At 39.4% G+C, this 27,814-nt stretch overlaps 2 protein-coding genes across 4 annotated transcripts; one reads left to right on the top strand and one right to left on the bottom strand.

Moving 5' to 3' along the window:
* The first annotated feature begins 190 nt into the window (after positions 1-190).
* CEP97 (centrosomal protein 97) lies at positions 191-23,704 on the top strand. 3 transcript variants are annotated; one of them, XM_048058009.2, is made up of 12 exons: positions 6,052-6,221; positions 8,012-8,154; positions 9,484-9,642; positions 10,099-10,200; positions 10,791-10,904; positions 11,835-12,001; positions 13,233-13,397; positions 14,865-14,998; positions 15,510-16,266; positions 17,056-17,131; positions 17,867-18,024; positions 21,639-23,704. In XM_048058009.2, the coding sequence occupies exons 1-12, from the start codon at positions 6,167-6,169 to the stop codon at positions 21,721-21,723; spliced, it is 2,115 nt and encodes a 704-aa protein (XP_047913966.2). In that variant the 5' UTR covers positions 6,052-6,166; the 3' UTR covers positions 21,724-23,704. The 3 variants fall into 3 exon arrangements, with proteins under 3 accessions (XP_047913965.2, XP_047913966.2, XP_047913964.2); XM_048058008.2 differs by lacking the exon at positions 6,052-6,221 and adding an exon at positions 191-484 and having other exon boundaries at positions 17,867-23,704; XM_048058007.2 differs by having other exon boundaries at positions 6,054-6,221; positions 17,867-23,704.
* Positions 2,721-6,027, bottom strand: RPL24 (ribosomal protein L24). The gene is made up of 6 exons (XM_013185461.3): positions 5,937-6,027; positions 5,747-5,822; positions 4,872-4,982; positions 3,864-4,000; positions 3,394-3,457; positions 2,721-2,849 (listed from the first exon to the last, which is right to left on the bottom strand). Exons 1-6 carry the CDS (start codon positions 5,939-5,941, stop codon positions 2,769-2,771), a joined length of 474 nt encoding a protein of 157 aa, XP_013040915.1. The 5' UTR covers positions 5,942-6,027; the 3' UTR covers positions 2,721-2,768.
* Positions 23,705-27,814: the final 4,110 nt, after the last annotated feature.

Here is a 27,814-nt window from a genome sequence, read left to right as displayed (position 1 = left end):
AATGGCTGCTGCACAAGGGGAAGTGAGGTCAGAAGCCCGCGCGCGTGGCCGGGGTGAGGGGGGAGGAGGGAGAGAGGGAGCGGCGGCGGGAGGGAGGGAAAAGGGCGGCGCCGCCATCTTGGGGGCGGGCGCGGGGGATAGGCGGCCATCTTAGAGACGGGCAAGGGCTGAGGGGGGTGGGGCGCTCCCCTGAAAACTGACTCGGGAGGAGCGTGGCCGGCCACCCGCCTTCCCCTCTGTCTCTTCCCCTGTCACAAGCTTGCAGGACCCCATCGAGTGCTGTGAGCACCTGCCCACCCCCCCCCGCCACCAAGTACGAGGGATGTCGCCTCGGGTCCTGCAGGAGGCTGAGAGACGGGGCTGTGGTGCCTTGGAAGGAGTCCCCTCTGTGGGGACCTCGTTGTCCTCAGCTACCTCACCAGAAGATGCAGAGAAGATAAAGACAGACCCCTCTAAGTTGCATAGCGATAGCCGTCAGATACAGGTTAGAGCACGGAAGGTTCCAGTTACGCTTTTTTTTAATTTTTTTTTTTTGACCATGGTGGTCAAATGGTGGAACAGCTTTTCCTGAGGTTGTAGTTGTTTCAAGACTCAGATGGGTACAGTCCCGAGTCTAATTAGACATGCTTTGAGCAAAGGGTTGGACTAGATGGCCTCTAGTGGTCCTTTTCAAGTTAAATTATTATGAAAAATTTAGGTATTCCATTTTTAGTGATAAATATTTAATAGAGGATCAATTAAGTTGCATTAGGTAACTGCAAGGATTTCAATTTAGGCATTTATGTTAAATTCATTGCATTACATCTATGTTTGAGCAGAGTAACAGGCTGTTAGTGAGTGATGCAGGCTGTACTCAACTGCGTATCTCATGGAAGGTGTTACCTGCAAGCTTCAAGGCATTAACAAATACTAATTCCTTGTTGACTATCAATTCCTTTTTGTCCTTACTGGGATTTCAAACAGATTGTTTGTTAAAGCTTCTCTCTGCTTTTCAACTGAGGAACTTCATATGCAATTGTTAAGACTAACTTTCACAGGCATGCATGCAGTGTCCCAGCTACTCAGTACCACTATAAAATCCTGTAAAATTGTGCCAGTCTTGCATATAGTCATCACTAACATAGGCAACCTTCGGTGGTATATTCAGCCTTCATAAATTACTAAAAATTCCTTTCCCTGAAGAGAAAGTAAAAACATGGAACAATTTTCGTTCCCTTGTTTCTAGCTCCTTCCAAGGCTGTTAACCAGTTTAGAAAGTATCTTCAATTTACTTCTAAATAATTATTTTACTTCTAAAATACTTACTCGTGATAGTAAAAAGAATAATTGTTCAAAAGATACCAGTGCATATTCCACTAATGCAATCAAGCTGGAACTACTTAAATGGGTTGCAAGCTCGATCTGACTGGTACTTAGTTTATTAATGAAAACCAAGCATGATAGAACTCAAAATGTAGCCCATAACCTAAAGCATGTTACCTTTGTTGTAGTTTTTAAGCCCAAATGAACCACAGGAAGCACAAGTACAATAAAGATCTTCTTTCTCATCTAGTGTAGTAACATCAATAAAGCCCTCAAAGGAGCTGTAAGCTAGCAACCACGTTGAAAGCCAAACAGTAGTCCACTTTTATTTTCAAAAGCTGTAAACTTTCTGTAGTAAACGCCTACTCCTTACAAGCCCTGAAGTGGGTATTTGCCAAGTGGAATATTGTTTTGGATTGAGTGCATGCAGGACTTGCGCGTGGCATCAATAAATTGAGATGCAAAACGAAGAGAAGGTTCATTTTCTCCTGTACTTAAAGGAAGTCAAAGAACATTTCTTTGCTAAGGCTATTACTGCCCAGCAAAGTTAAGGGAAAGTTTGGGAACACTGCCCACCTGGCCTAACTCCTAGATTGGAGAGCTGTATCCTTTACGTAAAGCATTTAACAAATGGCCACTCCTTCTAGGAGTGGAAGAGAATGACTAAGGGAACCCATGTCTGCATTCCAGATATTAATTATGAGACTAAATGAGCTTGAAGTAATGCATACTGTCAGCTCCATTTTAAGCTCACTCAAGCTGCTATCAGTGTTTTAAGTACTACCAATTAGAACATGTTTGCAGAATGGTGATACTAAGTCAAACAACCCATTTAGCTCTGTGAATGCTTAGGCAGAGCATGAGGCAGGACCTTAGAAACTATCCTGTTCCTGACAGATGCTTCCAGCACCTCAGTGGTTTTAGTTCCTGACCCAGGAATTGCATCTCAACATTTGTATTTAACAGCAGTGTAATCTGTGAAACATCCATTCAATTTCTGAAATTTTCTCTTTTTATCCTCTACAACATCTTGCAATGATCTGCTTCACAATGCAAGAAGCGTATTGACCTTTTTATGTAACTTAAGAGGTTATATACAGCTTCACAGCCCTTTAGTTTGCCTCATCAAACTTAAAACCTTCTTTTTAAGGCATTTGGCGTTGATGCAGAATAAGCTTGTGCTATTTTTGTCCTTAGGCAAGAACAGCTCAAACATCAGCTCAATCTTCCCTGCCACCCGAATCACTGCATTCATTTAAAGACCTACGAACTATCTTCTAGTACAACAGATCCTCCAAGGAACTGAATGTTTTATGGCAAGAGGGTGTTCATTAGTCTGCAAAAGCAGACATCGTCATTTCTTAGATTAATTTTCTTCATTATCTATCACACAGTTGAAGAGAACATGGCACAAGTGATAAAAGTTGGTCAGGTGTTTTATTCAGCGCAGCTAACAGTTTGGCAAGTTAACGCTTTCCACCAACACGGGGAGCAGAAACTTTGACTGGCTTCACGATCTTCTGCTTAGGCGCTGCCTTTGTTGGAGCCTGTAGAGAAACAGTACAACATGAGTGAGATGCAGTTTATCTGCATTCTTGAAAGGCTCCCTGTGTTACACTTAAGATTCTTTACAGAAATTAGGCAATTTAACTATCAGGTTAGATTTAGAGTTAACAGATTCTTACCAAACACTGTAAGCCTACAGTATGTATGATGCCAACATCTGGTATTACAACAAAAGTAGTAATGAAGCATATGGTAGCACTCATCAATATCTTGCTGCCAAGCTTCTAGTGTCACATCTAGGCAAGTTTTTAAGCTATTGGGCATCTCTGACATCTAATCAGAAAGTGGTTTTACTGTAACATTTACTCTTTCTGTAAAAAGCATTTTGTTCTATTCCGCTGTTCACACAGCTGTAACTCTTGTACAGAAGTTTGATCCGTGTGCTTCCAGATCCAAATCGGTGGGCAAATGCTTCTTCCAAACACAAATGAGAATTTTCAGTGAAGTGCAGGAAGAGTGCTGCGTTACAACATAGTATATTCCAAATAAATACTTCATAACTTCTGTCCACCTACTGCATCTTACCTTTGCAGCAGAAACAGCTGTTTTCTTGGTGGCCTGCTTAGCCTTCTTGGCTTCTTTTGCAGCCCTGTTAATTCACAGAAAAAGAGTGACGGTTAGTCATGCCTGCCATTCCCTGCTTCCTTGTTTCAACCACGCTAAGAGCTCCCCAAGATCAAGAAAGGAAAGCATTATTTCAGGTTTATCCTCTATATTCAGTACCTCTCGGAAGACTACCACGTAGACAACAGAACTGTGTGTGACAAAAGCAGTATCTTCACAGAGGGAGAGGGTAAGAAGAGACCCCTCTCTGCCGATACGAATTTTTGCTGAGATTACACAGTATTACCTCCAAATGTACTGATCCCCCTCACCCTCCTAATGCTTACAATACACAGAGCTCAGCTGGAGTTCAAGATCTTGTAGGCCTCTTGTAGTTGCATCAATAATCTTCAAAATGCCTGGGATAGCTCCAGTCATCCCTGCTTTCTCACCTAATAGCTTGTTCCCTCTGTGCCTTTCGTACTTCAGGCTTCTGATTTCTTTTAGCCATAATCTCAGCTAAAGATGCACCGGTAATAGCCCTCTGAAACTTAACAGCACGGCGGGTACGCTTCTTTTGTATCTCTTCCTAAAGTGACAGAATATGAAGACAGACAATTAGCATCACAAGACATGAAATAAACGGCTACAGACAATTACAGAAACAAGTTGCTGTTAAGCATGGAGCTATTACAGAATTGCTTATGTCCAAAATGAGGAATAAAATTATTCTGTACACAATTTCTTGATTTCCCAAGCAGACTAATAACCCATTGAGTATCATCTTTCTTTCTCTAAATGAACCGGTAGGTGTTAAGAGTCAATGCAAGCCTTTCTATCTGCTCTTCTGTTGTGCAAGTTTCAGCATGAGCACTGAAAATACCTCATCCTAACATGCCATATTTCTTCCATGCAATGACAGCTGCATAGCAAAGACATCCTACTAGTTACAACGCACAGTTTTCAAAAGAAGGTTTACATGAACAGTTCATCTACCCATTATCTCCCAAATCATCTGTCTGGAAATATGATTTACCAGATTATCAGCTCTCTACACTATCACCACTCTCAAAGTTTGCAAGTCCAAATAATTAAACAGTCCACTGATAAAACAGAATTGCCCATTTTATGTAAAGCTTTTTTAAACGAAAAATTTAAACATACACCACCCATACAATTATTACACAAATACTCCTGTTCTCAAAAAGCCCTTGAAGATGTGATAAAATACACATATAGTGCTATTCCTGAAGTATTTACCTTCCAAGCATAAAACAATATATATACATATATCTGCGTAAATACACCCACACTTTCACCATTATTGACCACTTTATTCTGGCCCTATGGGTCATGCTTCTGCTACCACCAGCATACTGAAGTTACCTCTATTCTAACAGACCTGTGACCACATTTTTTGGTGGAAAGCTTTAGAGGAGCGTTTGATGGTATATACTTACTGACTGCCCTTTCTTGTGCTTACGCCTGTACAGAACAGTCCAATTGATTTGACGGGGGTTTCTCTTGGAAAGGAATGCAGACTCGCATTTTGCATTCAAGAACTGGAAAACCTAGGGGGGGAGAAAAAGAGTAATTTGTGTAAGCTTTCTATTTAAGAGAAACTGTCATTTACATTGGAGTATCAAGTAATTATTTGATTCGGTGTATTTTAACAGTGATACTTTTGTATTGCTTTATACAGCTAACAATTCTAAATCTTAAAACACAATTTAAGAACTTGAATGTGTGAGAATTTATTCCATTGATTAAGCTATCTTATCCCATTGAAAGGATTTTTTTTTCAGGCCTTATTTAGTTTTCTCATAATAATACCTAACATTCTGATATTTATTCTCGTAACACAATAAACAGCTCAATTTTTCTGAGTAAAACTCACCCTAGTACTTGTGTGCACTGCATTCTAGGTACATGACACAGCCGTACCCACTGTGACACTTTCCAAATGCCTGCTCTCAACTAACTATGCGCTTCCTGAACGCGTTAAGGGAAGCAGAGGCTGATGTAAGCAACGCTCCGAGACCAACACTCAATTCCTTTGTGCGTTGTTACCCTAGCCTTCTTACCTAGTGTAAATTATAAACAAAATTAGTGGATTAATTTATTATCTGTTTTATTTTAAGTCTATATAAGGTCTGAGGAGACCACCTGAAGGTTCAATGAGCCCAATCATTTAGCTGTCATTTCCCAGGAGATTCCGTACAAGACTACAGTACGAGGATGTTAACCCTTAGGATGTTAATTAGGAGCACCTTTTTAAGGCCAGGCCCACTACTGTAAGGGGTGCCCAGCCGCCCCCCCGAGGCGCAGCGCTCACCTTGCCGTCGGTGCGGGCGTAGCGGCGGCCGTGCCCGGGGTATATCTTGTACCCGCTGAAGCTGCACAGCTCCACCCTGCAGGGGACACAAGAAGGGTTAGCGGGCCGCGAGGGCCGGCGGGGGGCGGTGGCCCCGCCATCGGATGGCGGCGGATGGGGGCCGCGGCCCGAGGCCGGCGGCGGCGCTTACTTCATGATGGCGGCGGCGGGCGGCGGCCGGGCGGAAGAGGACGCGGGGCCGGGCGGAACGGGCGGGGCGGCCGCGGGGCGGGGCGGGGCGGGGCGGGGCGGGGCGGGGCGGTGCCTCCCGCGCAGGGCCCGGCGGGAGCTGCGGGCGGCCCGCGTCCCCCTCGGCCGTTGGCCCGGCGACGGCTGAGGCAGCGCTGACCGAGACAGCGCCGCGGCCCCTCGGCGCGGAGCATGGCGGCCACCGGAGCGGCACCGAGGCCCCAGCCCGCCCCGGCGGCCGGAGGGGGTGAGGGGGGCGCGGGGGGAAAGGGGCCTGGGGGTGGCGGCTGCTGGTGGCACGGCTCGGGGGGGCCGGCGTGAGAGGCACGGGGCGCGGTGAGTGTTGTCAGCGGCGCTGCTTGGCAGAGCGCCTCGTCTGGAGGCCGAGCGGTGCCCGTGACGGCTGGCAGCGTCCTGCGGGCTGCACGCGTCCTGCGCGCAGCTGGGCCTTGAAGGGCTGCGGGGGGCGAGGTTATCAAAATACAGCGTCCCTGCGAGCCCAGAGCGCGCCCGTTAGGCTGAGGATGCTCTGCTGGAAGGTGCCTTTGAAAGAGGTAGCATCGTTTACTGAACAGCCAGTGCGAGATGAGCAAGCACTACAAGGGTGTATGCATCTAAAACGCGTAGCAGGGAGTAAATATGTGAAAATGACAATTAACAGGTGTCGCCACAGGTACCCAGTAACTCAAGTTCCCTCTAGATAACAAGTGTTGTCCTCTTAACTCTATATTGTAACAGTCCTGGTGTGCAACATTTTAATTATATTGTATCAATTAAACGCTATGCTGGGGTATTTACAATTTGCTCCTGCCCAAATGTCACCTGTTCTCTAGTATGGCTGTACGAATGGGTTCTTGGTTCTGGCAGTCCTTGGTTCTGACTTCTGGCTAGGTACCTTGCTGGGATATGAAACGTTTAGCTGTTCAACACGCACACAAGTTGCAAAAACCTTTGGCAAGATTAAATACTTAAGATTAGGTTTTGCAGTAGCCAAACTGCTAAAAGGAAGCATGTCTTGAAATATTTAATGGAGAGTTTTAAAAGAGGAGTTGAATCTTAAGTTTATTTCTTCCGTGAGGTTTAAGCACCCAACTTTTGACAACAGAGAGGTGTCGGTTTTGGTTTCACAGTTTGAGACCTCCTCTTTGAGTTTGTACCTAGCCTGCACTTTCAAAAAATGCTGTAGACTAATATTTTTGCTTTGAAATAGATCAAAAAGGGAAAAAGAGGAAACTGCAGACTTAAATTCAGTGGCCTAGCTTTTAGAGGACTTGTTTGTGATAAGGCTGTTGACTGTCAAGAGGAAATTTCACATAGATGGGTTAGGTGCCCTCATCTTCAGATACTGTAGCGGGATGTTTGATGGATCTGTCCAGAAAGGAGAAGTTTGTAGTTCCTTATCCTCATAGGGTTTCCCATGTTCTGAGTGACTAGATGATGGAGGCTGCTTACCGCTGTGTCAGACTCTCGCCCTTTTTTGCTTTCATTTATTTATTTTTCTTAGTGACAGTTGTTGCTGCTGCTATGTGTGGAGTGTGATCCTGCACGTGTATTTGGTGTATTCTGGGTGTGTCTGCAAGTGGGAATTTAGGTAGAGAGCTCCTGCACTTAAGAAGTTATCAAGCTGCTCAAAACCTGAAAGCTTTGAGGAAATCCAAGTGTAGGTGTCTTTGAAATTTTGGGTTTTGAGGATCACACCTTTAAATATAGCTGCCTAAATTTCACTCTGCATCCCGCTTCAGAGAGTCTGAAGCTACTGACTTCCCAAAATTGCACTAGAGATCTTTACTGGAACAAGGAGTGGAATCCTCATCTTCCAATAACTGGATCAGTTTTTCCAATGTATTTAGCCTGAAGCATTTGCTTCAGTTCTAGGTAGAAAAGTTCATTTGTATGCATGAATTGGCTGCATGTGTTATAAAAACAGATCAGTTTGTCTTGGTTTGCACTTCCAGTACACGTTCTCATATATCAAGTGCTGAGTTTCATTGTTTTCTCTTTTTGTTTGATTTTTTTTTTCATTCTTTTTCCTCTAAGGTTTGGTACTTAACTGGTCAGGTCAAGGATTGCAAAAGTTGGGTCCAGCCTTACCCTGTGATGCTGATACTCACACTCTGATTCTGGACAAGAACCAGATAATTAAATTGGAGCACTTGGAGAAATGCAGGAATCTGATGCAGGTCAGTGTTACTTGAATTGAATTTGCTACAAAATAATGTTACTGAGATGCTAGCTAAAGTATTTCTGCTTTAAGGCCACCTTATATAATTGAAGTAAGTCATCCGTTACTGTCTTCATGGAAAAATAAACAACAGCGAACTGAAATAGAAAGCTTTGTTTTCAGTGTAGCTCTGCAGGTGGTAGTAGGAAAGCTGTTTTGCTGGTTACTTAGGTAGCTAAAATTAAGCTAAATAAATCCTAGTGGGAGGGTGTTAATGTTTAGAAAGGTCACTGTGAACTCTGATTTTTTGATACTTTTTAGCTTTGGAATGCTTGATCTTTGTAACAACAACAACAAAAAGCTTTGTAGTTTAAATAATAAAAAAAAGATAAACATGCAGACATACAGACAGGACTCTCCCTCTTTGGGTTTCAGAACTTTTCACAGAGGAAGAGTATTGGTAGCATTTACAGGAAGAAACAAGCCAGGTGGGTTAGGCTAACAATCAATTAGCAAATACACAAATGTTAAGTGGGAGAGATTTGTTGTCTTGTTAATGTATTGGGTCATGTAAGCCCTGATGTTGCTAGTGCCTATCCCTAACTTTAATATCCTCAATTTTGAAACATTCCTTTTAGGTTCCTGGGGGTATTAGTGGTAACAGTGGTAAGCATGCTCATGATGCTTGCAAAAATCAGTGTGTTAATCCCCCTGAGACAAGGCTGTACAAGTCCATGTTAATCAGCACTGAAAGTGCCTCCAGATAGGCTTGAAGTCACCTCAGCAGCTTCTACAGCCAAGCTAAACTGACACTGGAGATGTGGGTGTTATTGCTGCAGTAAACCCTCACCAGTCTGCCAACTTCATGGCTGTGTTATTAATGGGTATTTTTAATCTGGTTTTATCCTTTTAAAAGTTTGTGATTTTACAGTCCTGTTAGCACGGGACTTTTTTTGAGACCAGTGAAATATATTTTGCCCTTTGCCATGGTGACAGTATGATTTTATACCGGGAACATTACAACAATTTGTACAATAATTTGGCAATTCTGATTTTAAAAGCTTATTTTCATATGAGACGTTTCCTTATTTATTCTCTGCGTTTTATTAGCTGTTGTTAGGAGGAAGATTTCATCTAAGTTTGCAGGGTTGTGAAGATTGCTTTCTTTGATCAGTAATTTATTACCTGTCTCTTGTAGTTTCTTGTCTGTGTTATTTGCTTGAAATTTGAATATATACATTAGAGTAGTTCCCATTGGATTGGATTTTTAAGCACTAAAAATAAAAGCCTATTCTGTCTGTGCACTTTAATAGTTAAAATTGTTTCTTTTATTTGTGTTGATCTGCAGCTGTCTGTAGCCAACAATCGTTTGGTACGAATGATGGGTGTAGCAAAACTGACAAAGCTCCGTGTGCTAAACTTGCCTCATAATAGCATTGGGTATGTGGAAGGGCTGAAGGATTTGGTGCACCTGGAATGGCTAAACTTGTCAGGAAATAACCTTAAGGTAAAGTATTTAGCCTTTATACATTTTCCAGAATGTAATGTAGTAGAAATTTGGAAAACGCTGAAAAGGCAATCCTTAGAAAGCTTCATTTCACTGCAAAGAAATGTTCGTTTCTGCTTCTGGTTTTAATGCGAACAAATGTTGAAGCTGTGTGTCCCCTGGTGTATGGAATGGAAGTAGACAACTTTTGGACAAGAATTGGCGAGTAGATAAAAATAAATAGATGGTTTGAAATTAAAATTTAATGAGAATTGGGAGGTAGCCCCAAAAATAGGAAAAAAATTACCATCTTTAAAATTCAACTGGTAAAAAAACAACAACAACAACAAAAACACAGTTCTCATTTTGGCTTAGTTATTTAGTGTTGTTAGCTTCCAAAATAATTTCTATTTTTTGACATGTGTTTCTATTTCATGACTAAAAAAGTTATTGTAATTGACTCCTTTATTTTTGTAGGCCATTGAACAAATCAATTCCTGTGTATCTCTTCAGCATCTTGATTTGTCAGACAACAACATATCTCAACTGGGAGATCTCTCCAAGCTCTTGTCTCTGAAGGTAGATGTTGTTTTATCTCTGTTGTTCTTAAATTCTTTGCATGAAGAAATCTGCTTTGAAAACTTTTGCCTTTTAAAAGCATTCCTTATTCAAACATGCTAGCTCTTAAAGCAATTTAATTTAATCACTGTAACTTCTAGAGGGAAGAATGAAAGTTCTTGTTGTTTTCAGGTTGCAGAAACTGAGGTAGTGCTTCTGTAATTACTCTAATGATTTTGATCAAGATAATATGCTAAGATCTTTTTTATAGCACTCAGTTCTCTTGTCCTATGATGTGGATCAAGACAAAACATAGTGTTAATTCTTTCATCATGAACACCGCATAGAAGAAAATATTTTCAGCTACACTTCTTGTATCCGTGGCTCTACACTTAATTTCTGCATTTCATGAGAAAATTTTGCTCTAAAATGTAAAAACAAGATTTCCCTCACTGGGATTAGCAAAAATGATTTTGAAGATGCCAGACAGCTTTTATTATGATTCTTTTGTTCAGTGTGTGTTCTAAACATATTATCTGGAGGAAAAAAAAAAGTGTTTTTTTTTTTTTTTAATCAAGCATGCGTTTTAATACCGTATTTTTACTTTATAGACCTTGTTGCTGCATGGAAATATTATAACTTCACTTCGTACTGCCCCCGTTTGCCTACCTCAGAATCTGACTGTTTTTTCTTTGGCGGAAAATGAAATCAGAGATTTAAATGAGGTAGGATGTAGAAGATATCACCTTGTATTCAAGCAGAGTGGTAGGAAATAGCTGGGTAATTCTTTTGAGGATGTAAGTGAAATGGACTCAGCGTAGGTTATTTTGAAGAAGACAGGAACCTTTAATACTTTGTGTAATAACTACGCTTGCTCTAGCTGCACAAGTTGGGTAATACTTTATTAAGTTTGTCTTTAAAAGAAATTTTGCCTTTTTTATTTTATGTTTTTATATCGCTCAGGGATGTCAGAAGTATACTTTGAGGAGAAAAATCTCAAAGAACTTTCCATGATTGTCTGAAGGTTGAAAACTGAGCTGATAAAGTGCTGCAGATGGCTTCTGCAGCTGCTCATCTGCTCTGTTTAGATTATAGTCTTTTTATCTCTTATTCAAACACCATGTAAGAGAAATGAATATCCGGACTGTGATTTTTATCTTTATTGGGTTATTTTTGTTGTGTTTTTTTTTTGTGTGTGTGGTGTTTTTGTTTCCTTATATAAGGAAAAAAAACCACGTGTCAGTTAGACTTCCACATGGGAAGCAAAATCTTATTTGGTAATGCATTGCTTTCTTCTTCAAAATAGGACAGTGTTTCTCAGCTTTTCAACTTGCTGTTGTTTTGTTGACATCTCTATACCTGCTGCAGTAAGCTGGAATACTATACCTTTTTTATATGTAAAGCCCAATTCCCAGATTTTAAGAGAAGCTAATGCTTCCGAAGGGCTATACTACTTACAGGAAACTTAATGGGAAAATGGCAGGAGTTGATAGAAGGTCCTTTAAAAGATGTTCACATATCACAAGCAAATGTGATTTTCAGTGTAATTGTAATTATGTTGTTTTGAGCAAGATGTATAGCTGTAACTAGGCAAATATGGTACATCCTCTAATCAGTTGATTCTCTCTAGTTGACAAATATCTTGTTTTCTCCAGGTTTCTTTCCTGGCTTCTCTTTCTCAACTGGAGCAGTTGTCAATAATGAACAATCCTTGTGTGATGGCCACACCTTCTATCCCTGGCTTTGACTACAGGCCGTATATCGTCAGCTGGTGTCTGAACCTTAAAGTTCTTGATGGATATGTAATTTCTCAGAAGGAAAGGTAACATCATGTTAATAAATCTCTAACATTATCAAATTAAGTTTTTTGTAAGCTGAAGTTCCATTTTTTACATAATAAAAAATGGGAAGGTGCTAATGATCTGAAATTGTCTAGCTAACAGCCATATGAGACACCAGCCAATTAACACTGGTTTTGCTAATTTTTTTGTCTCTTACACTAGCATTACTACATAAAATCACACCTTCAATTAAGTAGGATTAAAAAGTTAAGGTTTGGTTTTGTTACTTAACTCACATCAGTACTTTTACAAAGCAAAACTGTGGTAGCAATTCATCGACAGTCTGTTATTCCTCTCAGGTTTACAGTCTTTGAGTTTGTAGAATGAGACAATTGGCAAATATTGAAGCCATTATCTTGGGAGAAGCTCAGACATGCCCTTTTATAAAGGGTCTGATTTGTATATATTTTTTTGTCAATTAGTTAAATATCATTTTGCTCACTTTTTTAACTGTATCACTGCGGTCATTATATCACTGTGGTGTCTGTATGACAGTGGAGATGTTTTCTTGAAGTTCTTGACGTCAGAATAGTCCAGCCATATAAATATTCCCTGAAAATATCCTCATCATCAAGTATAACATGTTCAATACATTAAGACAGTCCAAGATATTACTGTTTTATTCCCGAGTTAGTAAAATAAAAAGCTGCCTTTTTGGTCAGAGGGAAACCACTCCTGTTTGTTTCACTGTATATTATGTATATTATGAGGTTCCCGAAGAGCTGCCTGTGACAATTCTAGATTTTTTTCATTATTGATGGGGTTTTCTGTATTACTGTATATGGATATATTATATTGAGTGCTCAGATTGAAGACCGTCATCAGTTTAACTGAGAAACAGATGGCAGTTGTTGGAGACCCTCAGCAAGATTTGCTCTCTGTGGCTATTCTGTGCATTTTTGGGATCTTTCCTCTTTCTGTTAAAGTTGCTGATAAATTCATTCACACAACTGTGTTTTCAGCGCTTAAAGAGTACACAGATAAAATAGAATGCACAGTGCTTGTCAGAGACATTTTCACTTCATCACTGTTTATGTGAGGAATACTTCACTCGTTTTTGTGGTAATGAAAATCCCAGTTCCTCCGGGCACTGCTCGAGTTCCAAGTCTTGGTTAGGTTTGTGGATTAGTTTGTAGAAGAACAGTACTCTAAGACAAGTCATGGGTTCTGTGCTGTGCATTAATGGTAACCATCTTCCCCCCTTCCTAATAGTTTAAAAGCAGAATGGCTCTACAGTCAAGGTAAAGGAAGATCATACCGACCTGGGCAGCATGTTCAGTTAGTCCAGTACTTGGCTACTGTTTGCCCTCTTATATCTACATATGGTCTCCAGACTGAAGAGGATGCCAAACTGGAAAAAATACTGAGTAAGCAAAGGTGAGGACTTCTTGTTTTTCTGTTGTTAGAGAATGCAATTAAGAACAAAATTGTATGTCTCATTATGTGTTAGATACAATAGCATTTCCTTTTAAGTGTTTCAAAGCAGCAGTGAGGGCAGGAGATGGAAGAGTGGTGGAGGTACAGGATGAGCAGCAAGACAGCAGCAGGAGTGTTTTCCTGTTTGCTCGGCGCCCTAGAGACAGTCTGTGCTCTGTAGGACATTGAAAGTGGTTTGTGTTAGGACTGTGATTAAAATAGGCTACCTACTCAGATCTTTGTTACAGAGAAAGTGAGGCAGTCTTCAAAAAGGAGCAGACTTTTAACTCTTGTTCTAATTGTAAATAAAGACTATTGTAGTACATGAGTGAACTAGCCTCTTTTTTTTATTGTTAGTGTGTTTTAAGGTTGTCCTTTGAGGGGTACTATTCCTGATGATGCTCTTGACAGCCTCTTTATCTGGCACCTTGGGTCTGTCATCAGAGGCCACTGTAGGTCCTGCTGGTTCTGCAAGCAGGAGTTATTTTGCTAGGGACTGTGCAAGTAGGTGTGGAGAGTTACAGTCATGCACTTTGCTCCTGTGAGAAGGTGAATTAATTGGGATTAAAACCCAGAATACTGAAGAATACAGGCATACCTATTTGCCAGGACTACTACTGACATTTTTTTTTTTTGCCAAAAGATTAGAGTGGAAGAGTCGGGGGAGCAAGCTAAATAAGTCATATAATATGGGTAGAAAGCTGTATAAGGAGAACTGCAGTATTTCATCCAAAAGGGCTGGAAACTTGGGAGCATCTGGAAGGAATTGCTTTGTCAATATAGATTGGTCTGCAGTTTCCTCCTGAAGATATGTAGGGGCCATTTCAGAGGAGAAATGTATACATGCATTATTTTTAACGCTGGTTGACTTTCTGATGTCTACCTCATGGTCTTTGAATTTAGCTGCACTGAAATAACGTTTGTGTTTTCTCAGATGGTAAATGATGATTATATGTTTGTGGAAACACTGTTATTTGATTTTTGTATTAGGGTACAGGGATACAGGGATTTCTTGACTTAGTCATTTGCAAACATAAAAAAGACCCCCTCCATTCCTCAAATTCTCTGCACGTACAAACATAGCATGTCCTGCAGCAGACACTTAAAGTATCTGCATACCTTGCTTGTGTGTAGAGATACTTGGTGGTTTTTTTCAGTCGATAGTCAGAATTGCATGCTGTTTTTTGTTTGTTTGTTGTAAGTAACAAAGAGGCAGAAGGAAGGGGAACAGAAGCAGCCTGTGCAAACCCTGGCTTTGTGAGTAGTCCTGTTGATGTCTAGTAGGTGTAGGAATCTGTATAACTAGCCTCTTGTTTTAGAATGGTTTGATTGCTTATTTCCTTTCAAGTAGTTGATAGCTTTTTAGATGCTTTCTGTATCAAAAAAAGTTAAAAAGAAACATAAAATCTGTTGGAACTCTGTGTTTAGGCTCCACCAGAGGCAGCTGATGAATCAAAACCAAAATGAAGGACCACCTACATCTCCCACTCCCAACAAAACACTACCAGTTACTTACGAACAGAGCAGTCCAGCACAGCCACCACAGATAGTTCTTGAAAGTGGTAAGATGTAAATCTGCACCTCTGATCTAACCGGTAGAAATAAATGTTTTTTTGACCACAGATAGCTTTCCGGAGAGAATTTTGGAACAAGGCCCTGCTATTAGTTTATTATTTTTTTGAGATTTTCAACTGAAGCTATAGGTTGTTCTCTAAAAATACATTCTGTGGTTATTCATGTCTTGAAATGCTAGTAAGATGGCTAGGTGAAAAACACAATCCAGTACATGAAAATGTTATTACTTCAGCTGTTCCATCTGATCAAAGTGTAACTGCTCCATGGGACGGCAGTTTGTGCAGCTCACTCTGCTCAGTATCTGTGAGGTTCATGTATGTTGCTGAGATGAATAGTTACTATCATTATTGTTATGTAAAAGTAATGCTTGTCATGATTTAGCATTTTGGATTTTACACACCCAGTTTCTAACTATGTAAAATAAAATATAAATCCCTATAAATTAAGCTATGTTATTGAAGTACTATGACTTCTGAATATATCTTTCTACATATCTAGAACGTGTCATCCAGAAGAATTCTTGGGTTGGACCAAGTGCGAACGATGATCATTCCTATGCAGTCAAGAACACTTTTCTTCTTGAAAGAGATTGTCACAAGGAGCTATACCTCGAAGATATACAGACTGATGAAGACAAACTCAACAGCAGCCTGTTATCGTCAGAGTCTACTTTCATGCCAGTTGCTTCAGGATTGTCTCCAGTGTCTCCTACTTCAGACCTGAAGTTACATGGGATCAGTTTGGGCCTAGAAGATGATGATAGTACAGTTATTGAATTTATGAAAGGTGTTAATAGAGAAGAAACAGCTAACAAGGACAAAAAACCTTCGTGGGTTACAAGAGAGCACTCTAACGAAGTGGCGGGAAGTGTGGAAACTCAAGAGAATATCATAGAGAATGTGCAGGTACCGTCTCCTGATCCAGTAACAGATAACCACGCTGACGCTAGCAACTCTTTGGCATCCTCTGAAGACCAAGTTCTGCACGGTCAGCCCAGCACCTCAGTAGGTGCTGAATCAGGAGTTACAACTCTCTGTCCTGACCAGACAGCAGGAGAAAAATCAGGTTCTTTACCTGCTGTTGATGAAGGTGCAGCTGAACTGCAAAGAATGACTAAAGCAGCTACTAAGCTTCAAGCCTGCTGGAGGGGATTTTACACAAGGAACTTTCATCCCCGAGCCAAGGAAGTGCGATATGAAATTCGCCTAAGCAGAATGCAAGAGCATATCATTTGCTTAACAAATGAAATACAAATGTAAGTTGAGATCATGCTGTCGGTATTCATATCTGAATGAATATAAACGTTGCCCCAGGATATTTCAGAAGAGGTATAAATGGGTCTTGATCTAACTATTCACAGTAGAACTAGTAGCACTAGTAATATAAAACAATGGCGACAGTTAAGGAACATTTCCTGTAAGACGTACATGGTTATGCACATAGCTTTTCATCCTTTCAAAGTGCCCTCTATGAATGGGTTGGGTTAGAATCAACTTTTTCAACTCCTTTATTGCCCAGACTTGCATGTTTTGCTGCACAATCAAAGTAGCAACTGTAAAGAATGGGGTTTTTTTTTGACTTGTCTTCTGGCAATTACAAAGTTTCTTTGTTAAGTGTCCATATACAGTCATTTCTCTGTCAATGGTTGGAAGAAGGATTCTCCCTCTGTCTTGCGTGATATGATTATAAATGTGATTGAGTTTTTTGATCATATGGGTCCATGTTTCAAGGAGATCATTGCCAAAGTTTTTAGATTTGTAAGATATAAATTATATATAAATAAAGCTCTTAAAGTATTAGTGAGTCAATAAATATGCTACAGCAAAAAGGAAGTAAAATCTTAATGCAACTTTGAAAAAGAAACGTATGCTGGAAATTCAGCAACTGGATATTGATGACAAGCCAGACTGCAATAACGTCTTTAAAGTTGGGCTATGTATTTTTCAACAGTTCTGTCTTATAACTAGGCATTTCTGTGCATTCTTGTTGATCTTGTTTACTGAATATTATTTATCTAAATAACTTTGGATGTATGTTCTTGCAGGCTTAGAAAAGAAAGAGAGGAAGATAAGATTCAAAGGCTTGTACAGGAAGAAGCTGTCAGATTTCTTTGGAACCAGGTAAATGGCTTTAGTCCACTTATTTTTCTGCTTACATAAGGATTGAGAAGGTATTATTTCATGCTGGAGATCCCGAAGAGACAGAGAATATGGTTCGTTCTTCCAGTTATGGCTTATGAGAATCCAATTGACGTGTTCTTGGCTATACTGGTGTTCTGGGGATAAGTAATATTCAGAAGTCTTAACACAACACAATAAATTGGCTTTGCAACTAAACGCTAAAATACAACTTGGTATGAGAAGAAGGAGAAAATGGAAGGAAAACTAAGCATTGTAGACTTGAAGAATGATGTGGCTGCTAGATGCTCAGGGCAAATAAAACAGTGTCAAGCTGTGTCACTTCTGAGCAACTAATTTCTAAAGTAGATGAGTTATTAATACATCTCTTAATAAGCTAATCTTTAAAAACTGATTGACTATTTTCTTAAAAATGGGTTATTTCTTAAAGGTTCCCTCTCCTTCTCTTTTTAAGACCAGATTCCTTTTTCTTCAGGAAACTAAATTCTTCTTTACTTGAAACAGAAGGCTTGTGTGCTCTGTTGTGTTGGGCATCTAGTTTAAAAGCTATTAACAGTGGGAAGAATATATTGTCCCAAAAATATAGTGACATGTTTGTCAGTTCACTTGACCTTAAATTTTATACAAGTATTTTGTTGCAGGTTGTGAAATATACTCTAGAGACCGAAGTACTTTTTAAATTGCATTTTATAACAAAATTCTCTTTATACTTTACAGGTTAAATCCCTTCAACAATGGCAGCTTACTGTTACACAAAACGTAGGTGCCACTTGGCAACCTGGGATCCCTTCAGCCAGTAATTCCTGTCCATCTGAACCATCTGTTCGAGCATCCACTCTTGAGCAAGAAACCCTGCCAGATGTTAGTTCTGCTTGGTTAGTTCCAGCTAATGATGTTCTTCAGGAAAAGTCTTGGTTACAGTTCCCGGATTCTGGTTTTCATTCTTCTATGGCTGATCAGACTCATGCTGACTTGTGTAGCTCTGAAAAGAGTTTGACAGAAGGAACTGAGGGTTCTCTTTCGGTGGAAACTGTCAAACGATGTGGCAATAATAATTCAGAATATTCTTCAGATGTAGAGGAGGGCCATGGGGAATGTGGACAAAGTAGAGAGAGCTCTAATAACGAGCACGACAACAGGCTTCTACAACAGTATTTGAAATCTGTTCAGCAGCTGGAAGAGTCTGATGAAGGGACAAATTGCAATGATGAAACAGAGGGTAGCTGGCCACAAATTGCTGTTTCAGCAGAGAGCCAAGATTCTTCATCTGACATGCTCTCTGTAGATCTCCCTCAAAGTACATCTTCACCGGCACGAAGTGAAGTGAGTCAGACACCAGAAAGCTGCAAGCTGAATTCAGGAATAGGTGAAGGGAAGCAAACAGACTGTGATTCTTCATTTCAGATGCTGCATGTTGGGATAGCTGTATAGTAGGATCAGTTCCACTAAGGACCAGGGATTTGATTTCAGTTTCCTTTCTTTTTCTTTTTTTCATCTATACAAAACTTATTTTTCATGTGCGCTTAGGTTTGTGGGGGTTTTTTTGGACTCATGTTAACAATGTTTTAATGGCATTTTACTAATGTTGCTGAGGACTGATGTGAACCGTGCTAACAAGAAATCACCAAAGTTCTCAGTGACTATCATTATGCACTTTATTTTCAACCACGTAACTGATATCCTAGTAACTTGCTTCCTTGAAATTAATTCTGAAGATTGGGGAGCAGAGGAGAGAGTTTACTGTGAATTCACTACAGTGAATGTGTTAGTAAGTCTTTTTTTATTTTTATTTTTCTAGAAAACAGGACCAAGTCCTTACTTCACAAAAAGAAAGAAACAGTATGGAAAGAAACAGTTAACACAGGCAATGTGTGTGCATTTGTGGATTAAATCTGATGGGAAAGATGAAAGCAGTTGCGTTTGACTTTAACAAGAGTAATTTAGTCAGGGTTTCAAATACTCATTCCATGAAACCAGTGTCCAAGTCAGTGACTTCTTTTTGTCTTCTACTTGAAGTTCCTGGCTTGGAATCTGATCAGTTACATGGATTCTGAAACAAGGACTTAAAGGAGTCAGACCTTAGGAAACTTCAAACAAACTTTGGCCTTTGTTTTCCCTGAGGTTGAATTTCCCTGTTCATTCTCAGGTAAGACGCAAAGTGGAACCAGTAGCAGCCTTTACTAAATAAGAGTTTCAAAAGGGCATGTGTCTGGGAACATGGTTTCCAAGACTACACTGCTGGCTTACAGCAGCTGACTCGATGACATGTTTTGCCTCCACGAGGCTGCTAATGTCATTTTGGGATTCAGATCTGCATGGCTTTCTAGGCATGTATTTGATCACAGCTCCTACCTACAGGTGTAAATATTAAAAGCAAATGTCATGACTTAAAACTATTTTTTGAGTTCTCTTGGTGTTTTTGTTCTTGTTTGTTTTGCTTTGTTTTTCTGCAAGCAATAGGACTTGTATTTTGCCCAAGCCCATTTAATTTATATTTTTTATTTTTTGATGGAAAAGATCAGGCTTCTCAGTATACAGCAAAAGTGTGAAGGGAAATTTCATCTGCCAAGCAATTTGTAACGGATGCTAGTAAAATAAAAATTGACATGACTTCTAGGGGTATGTTAGGTTTGCTAATACTGTGTTTTGCATTGTGCAAGAAAAATCAAGTGTTTCAACAGTTTGCTGATGTTAATTTCTCTGAGATCAATCGTGCCAATCGTACAAGTACAGATACAAACATGTTTGCGTATAACAACACTTTGAATCCACAGATGAACTTTTGGTGCTACTGTGTCCTTGAAATCAACTAGTGCTGTTCTAAAGTGACTCTTCTGGCCATGTTACGATATCATAATTTAATTTTTGTAAAAGCTTTGGTTGCTTGTCTATTTTAGGTTCTGAGCTGAAGTTTACCCCTACTCAGGAGTTTGGCATGAGGCCAGTATCCACTTGAGGCCTCAAAATAGCCTTTATTTAGAACGTAAATGGTGTATTGGAGTTCTACCAGCCATCAGCCCTGTGGTGCAGTTCACCTTGGAAGAATAAAGCTTGCCTCTGCATATAGAGTAGCCATCATCTTTGTGGTTTTTTATTTTATTTCCCAGAAGTTCTAGGGCACTAACTTCTCAAGACAGCTGTCGTTGCAGTCTGGGTGACAATTGACTGCATTGCATACATGACAGCATTAAAAAAAAAAAAGTGGTATATTCTTAAATTGCAGTTTTTCTAAGTTGATCTAGTTAACAGCATATTAGTGGCATAACCATATTCATAACTAGATCTTAGGACATACGTGCTTGGGTACTGAAAGTGCTGTAGGTGCATGAATGTATCACAGCATCTAATTAGCTGTGTGAAGTAACGTATAGGCTCCTGGCCATAACCTTGTCCTTGGAAGGTTCTCAAGATGCATTTGAATCTCCCATGCTTGGAGATCTCTTCATTTCATAGGATTTAGCTCCTTGACCTGTTACAAAGATGCCATACAAGCCTTTAAAGATCTCATTATAACCTTTTTTTTTTTTGAGAGAAATTATTTCTGTCTGTGAAACAATTTTTGAACTGTGGGTTTTGAAGGCAGTGACTAGGCATAAAGAACAAGCTCCCTTTTGTGGCAGGGTGCTGGATTAGCATATGCAAGAGCTGGGAAAAGCTAGACCACTGTTGGATGAAAATGTTTCACTTACTGAAGATACTGATGGGCGATAAATATTCTGCTACTTTGTATTAGTGTCACTTTCTCTGCAGCATTAGAGGAGGAACAACTTCAATTTTGCAAGTGTTGAAGGATGCAAACTTGGTGAAACTAATATTTCATGGAAAACCTAGAATTTCTTGACATGTTCTCTATTATTAGGGCTTACAAATGCAAGAAGATTAATTTTAATTAATGCTTAGGTCAGCCATTGGCTTTTTTTAACTTGTAACCTCTATATCCAAAATCAGCTTTTTGAAGAGACAGCAAAATGTGTGCCAACATATAATCATATTTGTCTTACTCTTGAGGAAGCTTTGAAATATCAGAGACTTGTTCTGATAAGTATATTTCTTATGTATAAGATCAGTTGACTAAATGTACATAAATCAAAGAAAGAAGTTTTGGGTCAGTATTTATGGAGTTAAAAGTAATGTTTACATGCCTAAAATATTTTCATCCTGGCCATTCCAATACATACAGGGAAAGACATAACAAGGGGTACAGTGGAAAAATAAGTAATCAAATTTGATGTGTACTTAAAAATGGCTTCTTGAAATCCATTTCGTGCTCTCAGAGAATCAGTATATGGAAATGCAGTAGTTTAGTAGTTTACATTTACTCTTTTTTGTCTATGTAAGTTATCTTCATGTATGTATGTAGTATTTTTCCATGGATAGCAATGTACAGTTCCCTTTGGACATGATGGAGATTTCATAAAAGAATCAGAAGGCCTGATATATGAAAATCCCTGTCTGAAATTTTCCTGTGTTAATATTGTATGTCTTTCAGCATTTGGCTTTTGCAAGGCTTCACATTCAACAGAAGAATGTACTTTGTAGAAGGAAAGCTTGTGTGTCTGCCGTGGGCTGACTGACCCTCCAGTGCTGATGGAAGAGATTAGTAATGGTTACTTGTCAGGCAATGTCTGCTGTGCTGTGAGTACAGTTTAAGTGCTTCATTAACTTGCTTTGTAAAGATCAGCTAAATGTAGCTCAGACTGACTGTTCAGAATGATAAACTGACACAACTGATTTTTGTCCTTAATGAAGTAGTTGGCACATACAAACCTCCCTCAGTCTGTGGCAGACATGACTCTTTTACCTGCTCTCTTGAAGGTGGGCACAAGGAGGAAGCTGGAAGTGCATTTATATTTGACTTCAGGTTGAATCTTTATTGATGGTAACATCAACTCTCTTACGATTATTTCAGGTTTCTACCAAGTATGTTTATAGCTTACAGATATTTCAATCTTCCATGTAATGAAGAATGCAATTTTTCTACTGTATGTAATATTTGATAGATACTGTTTAGATGGTAGTTTGAAAAGTAGAACATTAATGAAGAATATTAATGAAGCAGGCATGCTCACATTTTATATTTCAAATTTGTGTTTAAGGTATTTGGATTGTATTGATTTCTCTGTATGTTAAATAACTTCTCAGATAAAAAACACAAGGCGATGCTTCGTTAATGAAAGTAGGTAAACTTCCGTTTCTGCCTTCTTCCATGAAACATGCTCTGATGGTCACAGCTCTGTTCTTCAAACCTCTCACTTAACATTTAGCTGCTGAATGAATGCAGTGACTAACATTTTATTGTGATGACTATTCCTATGTGGTGCTATTTTGTAAACAACATAAGCATGTGTTGCAAGGATGGGATATTCAGAAGGTTCTGAATGCTGGCTTGATTCTGCTTTTGTTTACTTAAAAGAAGCAGGGTCATACTTACCTTGAGTGCTTGTGAACTGGCTGTCTAAATCAGGATTTATCATATTTACATCTTCAGAAGTGTTCTTATACCACAAAGCAAGAAGCAATTAAGATTCCAAATCTGCTGTTGCTTCTAGAACACAAATATCTTAAAGCAAATACTTGAGAAAGTCTTTGCTAAACTAAATTGTGGAAGTCTAGCAGTTTGTTTATGTTTAAGTTCCTTAAACAACCACAGACTCTACTACTTGCATGCAGCAATTAAAATAATGCACTTAGCAGCCAGTCTGTCTGTATATACAATTTTTTCCCCCGAATAATGTTCTATGTTAATTGAACTTGCAAATTGTTTTTTTATGAATTTGTAAATATTGTCTGAAGAATTCCAAGTTTAGTTTCTACTTGTAACAGGTTGTTTGAACAAAAGTAGAAGATACATTCCTTTGAGACTACTTGGGTACTTTTTACTGGATTTGAAGCTATAGTGCATCTCTCACACATAACTTTTTCCTGAGATGATAGAATTGTAGCATTTAGTGGGGACTCACTGAATGGCGAGTTAAATTGGTCACTCACTAAAATGTTAAATTGTTCAGTTCCCCCTACTTTTAGCTAGTGGAAGAGAGCCTTTATTTTCCCTTGTTGTATTAACTTTTTTCTTTTTATTTTGAGGACTGTGCCACCCAAATAAGCAAACATCAAGTGTTCTTGCAGTCCCTCAGAAAGTCTCCTTTTGTAATTACAGGATCTTGTTTTTCCCAGTTTGGCTTACTAGGATAAGTTACTGGAGGGGAAAAAAAAATTTGCTTTCTATATGCCTGCCAAAAAGTCAGGACCTTTTCTGCCTATTTTTAAAATGTTTTCATTGTTTCAGTAATGGAAAAAAAGCACAAGATCCTTGATGGTTATGGAAAACCATAAAACAGTATTCATCAAGAAAGGTGCTTTGTCTCTTGGAAAGTGCCACACCAAATGTTATTGTATGAATTAGGAGCTCTCAATAAGAAACTTCTTTTATGGCTTCATTACATTTATAAGTAGATGGGCCAAATTCACTTGTAGCATAATTCTCCTGAACTAAGTTTTGTTGAGTCTTTCACCAGTAGTATTCTACCTCTAAACTAGAATCTGGAAAAAAAAGAACAATTAGGCATTGATTTGTCTTTCTATTTCTCACCATTTTCTGTGAAGAACGGTGGGTAGTTAAATTGGTACAGTTAATGTTTTCTATAAGTGTTTAAATTTCTGAACGTATTGTTTCTTATATCTTTTGTTTGTACCTATGAGTTTTGACTTAAATAAATTATTTGTATGTTTACTGAAAATGTTAATTCGTACTATATCCTGACTCATACATCTCCTAGTCGTGTTACAATTGGAGGCCTCTTTTGGAGACTGTTTAGAAATACAAAGTAATGATGACAAGGTAAGCATTAGTACTTGTGACTGGGTACAGCTGAGGCATGTAGTGGCCCAATGTGCTGAAAACAGTGAGCGTGAGGTAGGGTACTTTGAATTTATACCCAATTTGCTAGAAGATGTCACTGAGATTGGGATTCATTACTTGCAGTCCTTTATTTCTCTTTCACGTTAAAATTCCTACTGTCTTCGAATTAAAAGATGTGGCAGTATTCTGTGCAGAGCTTTCTAGAAAGAGAATTAAGGCTATAGGCTTATCAAGAGAGAGACAACTGCAAAGTATCTTGTTCCCTCTCATGCCAATTTTTGTTTGGACGGATGCCTGCTCTTTGCTTAAATCAAATCAATGCTTAAATCAATGAATATTTCATGGATTTGCTTAAATCAATGAAGACTGCCTAACTGTCTTTCAGGCTTCAATAGAAAACAGTTCAGTCCAAGAGCTCAGATGTAAATCCAAGTCATGTTTTCCTGCAGAACAGTCACCCCAATGGTAAAATCTGAAAATAACTTTGTTTTGCTGAGCTCTCATTTCAAGCATAGAGATTAGTAGGTGTTTTTAGTATACATTTCCACTTCATTACACTGAAGAAGTTAGCTGAGGGTTTTAAGCAAGACTCTTCTTGTTCTTTTGTGAAGATATTTGAAAGATAGAAATGGGCATAGCTGAGGTGACTTAATTTCAATCCTTAATAGAAGAGCAGCGCTATTTTCTCATGGAGTAGGGTTAAGCCTTAAAGCCATGCTATGGAATCTAAATACTGTGTGTAGGAGGGGCAATATCCATAATGCTTCAGGAGCTTAGGCTGAAGGTCACTCTAAAAACACTGGTTTTTACATTCATATCGGTGGTAACATTCAAATCTTCAGCTAGAGCTGAAAAATAAAGGGATAAATATATCTAGTGGGTAGACCAAGGTATGATCAAATAGGAATGGTTTCTTTGAATTTTATCACCTGACATGCGTTACATAGGCTGGGAGCTGATTTTTTTTTTTTGGTGTTTGACAGTGTGGCTTTAAAAACTGTTAATTCTATATAACAGTATGTCCAGGTGGTTGGTGGGGTATTTTTCCCTTTCACTTAGGTGTTATGGTTTAAAAGCTACTTTTTTTCCTCTACTCTAAGGTTGCAAACCACTGTGTCCAAGCATGGCTTGCATCAGCACATCATTGTTTTCAAGCTATGGTACTGCACACATTGCTTGCTTTTTCAGACCTTTGCAAAACAACATTGACCAAGGGAAGAAATAGCATAAAGTTGTGTACAGGATGCCCTAATGAAACCCATTATAGCCTTTGACTTGCACGACACTTATTTGTGAAAAGTGGGAAGCCTGGATCGTGAAGGATGACATGTAAAATCTAAAATCTGGCATTATGTTAAAATTGCTCATTGGCTGGACTGAAAGTTTTATTGCTTTCATTACAAAAAACTAATCATTACAGAAACCTAAACAACTCTCATACAATATAGCGTTGTGAGGAGCAATGATCTAGCAGCCAGGGCCATTCTGGTAGCATTGTGCTGCTTGAATGCAGTTCGGCAGTCTTTCTGTTGCCTTTTCCTGTCAATATTTGGAGAATTCCAGCTGATACAACAGTTTCTTGCGAACATGCAGCATGAATTTCTGTTGTGGGAAGTGCATGGAAAATGAGCTGAAGAGGTTACTGCTCAAGTGTGAAAAGGCAGTGGGACCTGAGGAGAAACAGGAGATGATGAGAACCTCTATGACCTGAACTCTTTTCTCCCCTCTTTAGCTGCTACAGCTCCTTCAGCCTGAAGTTAAAGGCAAATATGTGTGCTGTTGTAGCCCACATTTTTTCAAGATCCGCTCTACAGCTATCTTGTAGTGCTGAGCTCTCCAACACAGAGTTCATTCACTTGTCCTCTCCTCGTTGCTGATACATTACTGAATATACTGTGTATTATTGATGAGAGGAGGACAGTAGGGTCAAGGGCCCAGCATAACTTCACCATTCTGCACATAACTGGGGAAAAAGAAATAAGGAAAGATTATTTTCCATGATTTTTCTGTACTCATCACAAAATGCTACACCCTTCTGGTGTGACAAACCAGGAGGGATGTGAGGTGAAGCGAAGTGGAGTGGCAGCTCCTGAAGCTGTAAGTTTCAGGGGCCAATGAAATCTAGATGTTGCATGTGGAGCAGACTTTGCCAGAGATGTTGATGTTCAAATAACTGAAAAGCAAACAGCCTTTACGAAGTCCCAAGAGCGTGGGGGCAGATGTTCAGTGATCAATATATGGCGTGTTAGGCACAAGGACTTACCACTTCAGAGATCACAGAATCACATTTGATTCATTATTAGGCCTTCATCAAGGCTAATTACAATAATAACCTAAGAATTTATGGATAAAGTGGGTGTGGGGATCCCTTCCCCTCACTAAGGGATGGTGAACTGTAAAATGAGGCAGAGAATAGCACAGGAGTATTTATTTCCTCTGAAAAGAGCCCAGATGGTAGTGGTGGTATCATCTTCCTTTCCCTCACCCCTAACATCATTTCAGTTATATTACAGAGAGAGGCTCATGCCTAACATTTAATGCACTAATTAGACAGTTTTGCCTCAGGCCTCACTTTAAACTGAGGAGTCTGTAGTAGAATTTGAAGCACTGTGTGGCTCAGGAAAGAGGGGTGAACAGGTAATGAGACAACTATAAAAGTGGTAGATAATATAGAGAGAGGAAAAAAAAGTATGAAGTATTTTCCAAGATACAATATTTTTTAACATTTTGTTTCTACAGCAAGATAATTTTCTAAATTCTTGACTGGTAGTGTATAGTACTGATTTGTGGAGGAACTCTATAACTCAAAGCAAATAAGTTATAAAGTAGGTATGTGGTTTATTTTGGGGCCGGGCACATGTGGGATAGCTCCCAAAGGCATGCACACCTTAACACGGCAACTTGCTTTGGTTATATGCAGTAAAAAGTTACATATGCATGAAGTATCCCAGTACGTCTATACATATTTATAACCTATCCCCGCCTTGTATTAAAATTAGCTCCAAGAAGTCATTTCTATAAACTCCTCCCATCTGCACCTGCGCAGTGCCTTCTGGTGGTGGTCGTCGGGGGGTCGTGAGGATGAAGTCCAAGAACTCCTCTTCATCACTAGTTGACCCCCTGCCTTTGTACAGACTCAGCTGCTCCTTGGCTCTTGTCCAAACCACAAGGTCAGTCTCAGCTGGTTTTTGAGACAGGTTTCCCATTTTTGTCAGGAAACATCTTCTGTGAGGGGCCCCGAGACTCCTTATTTTGGTTAATTTGCACAGTAATAAGCAAAGACACTCAGCAATATCTATTTTAAAGTGATTAAGCAAGCCCCCATTCTTTCATTCCTGGCTTTAATAATTACGATTGTTTTATTTAGAAATCATTAATACGATTAAGCAAGCCCCCATTCTTCTATCCCTGGCTTCAGTACTAATAACAGTTGGTGCCTGTTGAGACTTTGTTTTCCATCTTTACCACATAATCACCACTACAATGTGTGGAAAGGAAAAGTAGCAGCCATGTCCCTTAACTCATTCCAAGTAGCTGTGGCTAATGGGGCAGCATGCAAGAGCAAGTAGTTAATATTTATAATAGCTAAAATATTATGTTTGTGGCAATATTTCATCAGCTTTATGTGTGTTTTCAACTTATTTGTGAAGAAGTAAGCGAGCCAACTATTCCTCAGTAAACATATAGATGTGCCTTTAACCTGTACACATGCAAGCCGTAGCTAGTATGTGGATGTTTTGGAAAAAGGTATCCCTAAACTTACAAAGTGATTACATGTGATGGTAAATCCACTTGTCGGGGGTTTG

The sequence above is a fragment of the Anser cygnoides genome, chromosome 1 (assembly GCF_040182565.1).
Source record: "Anser cygnoides isolate HZ-2024a breed goose chromosome 1, Taihu_goose_T2T_genome, whole genome shotgun sequence".
NCBI lineage: Eukaryota > Metazoa > Chordata > Aves > Anseriformes > Anatidae > Anser > Anser cygnoides.
This window is presented reverse-complemented; position numbering and strand designations above follow the sequence as displayed.

Bases quoted from the DNA above. Each gene is read 5' to 3' on its own strand.
- CEP97 (XM_048058007.2), top strand. From the start codon at position 6,167: ATGGCGGCCACCGGAGCGGCACCGAGGCCCCAGCCCGCCCCGGCGGCC. The intron at 8,155-9,483 runs GTCAGTGTTACT...GTTGATCTGCAG, and splicing joins AATGCAGGAATCTGATGCAG to CTGTCTGTAGCCAACAATCG. The intron at 13,398-14,864 runs GTGAGGACTTCT...CTCTGTGTTTAG, and splicing joins AAAATACTGAGTAAGCAAAG to GCTCCACCAGAGGCAGCTGA.
- RPL24 (XM_013185461.3), bottom strand. The intron at 4,983-5,746 runs GTGAGCGCTGCG...CTCCCCCCCTAG, and splicing joins ACGCCCGCACCGACGGCAAG to GTTTTCCAGTTCTTGAATGC. The intron at 4,001-4,871 runs GTAAGTATATAC...CTGTCACTTTAG, and splicing joins AGCACAAGAAAGGGCAGTCA to GAAGAGATACAAAAGAAGCG.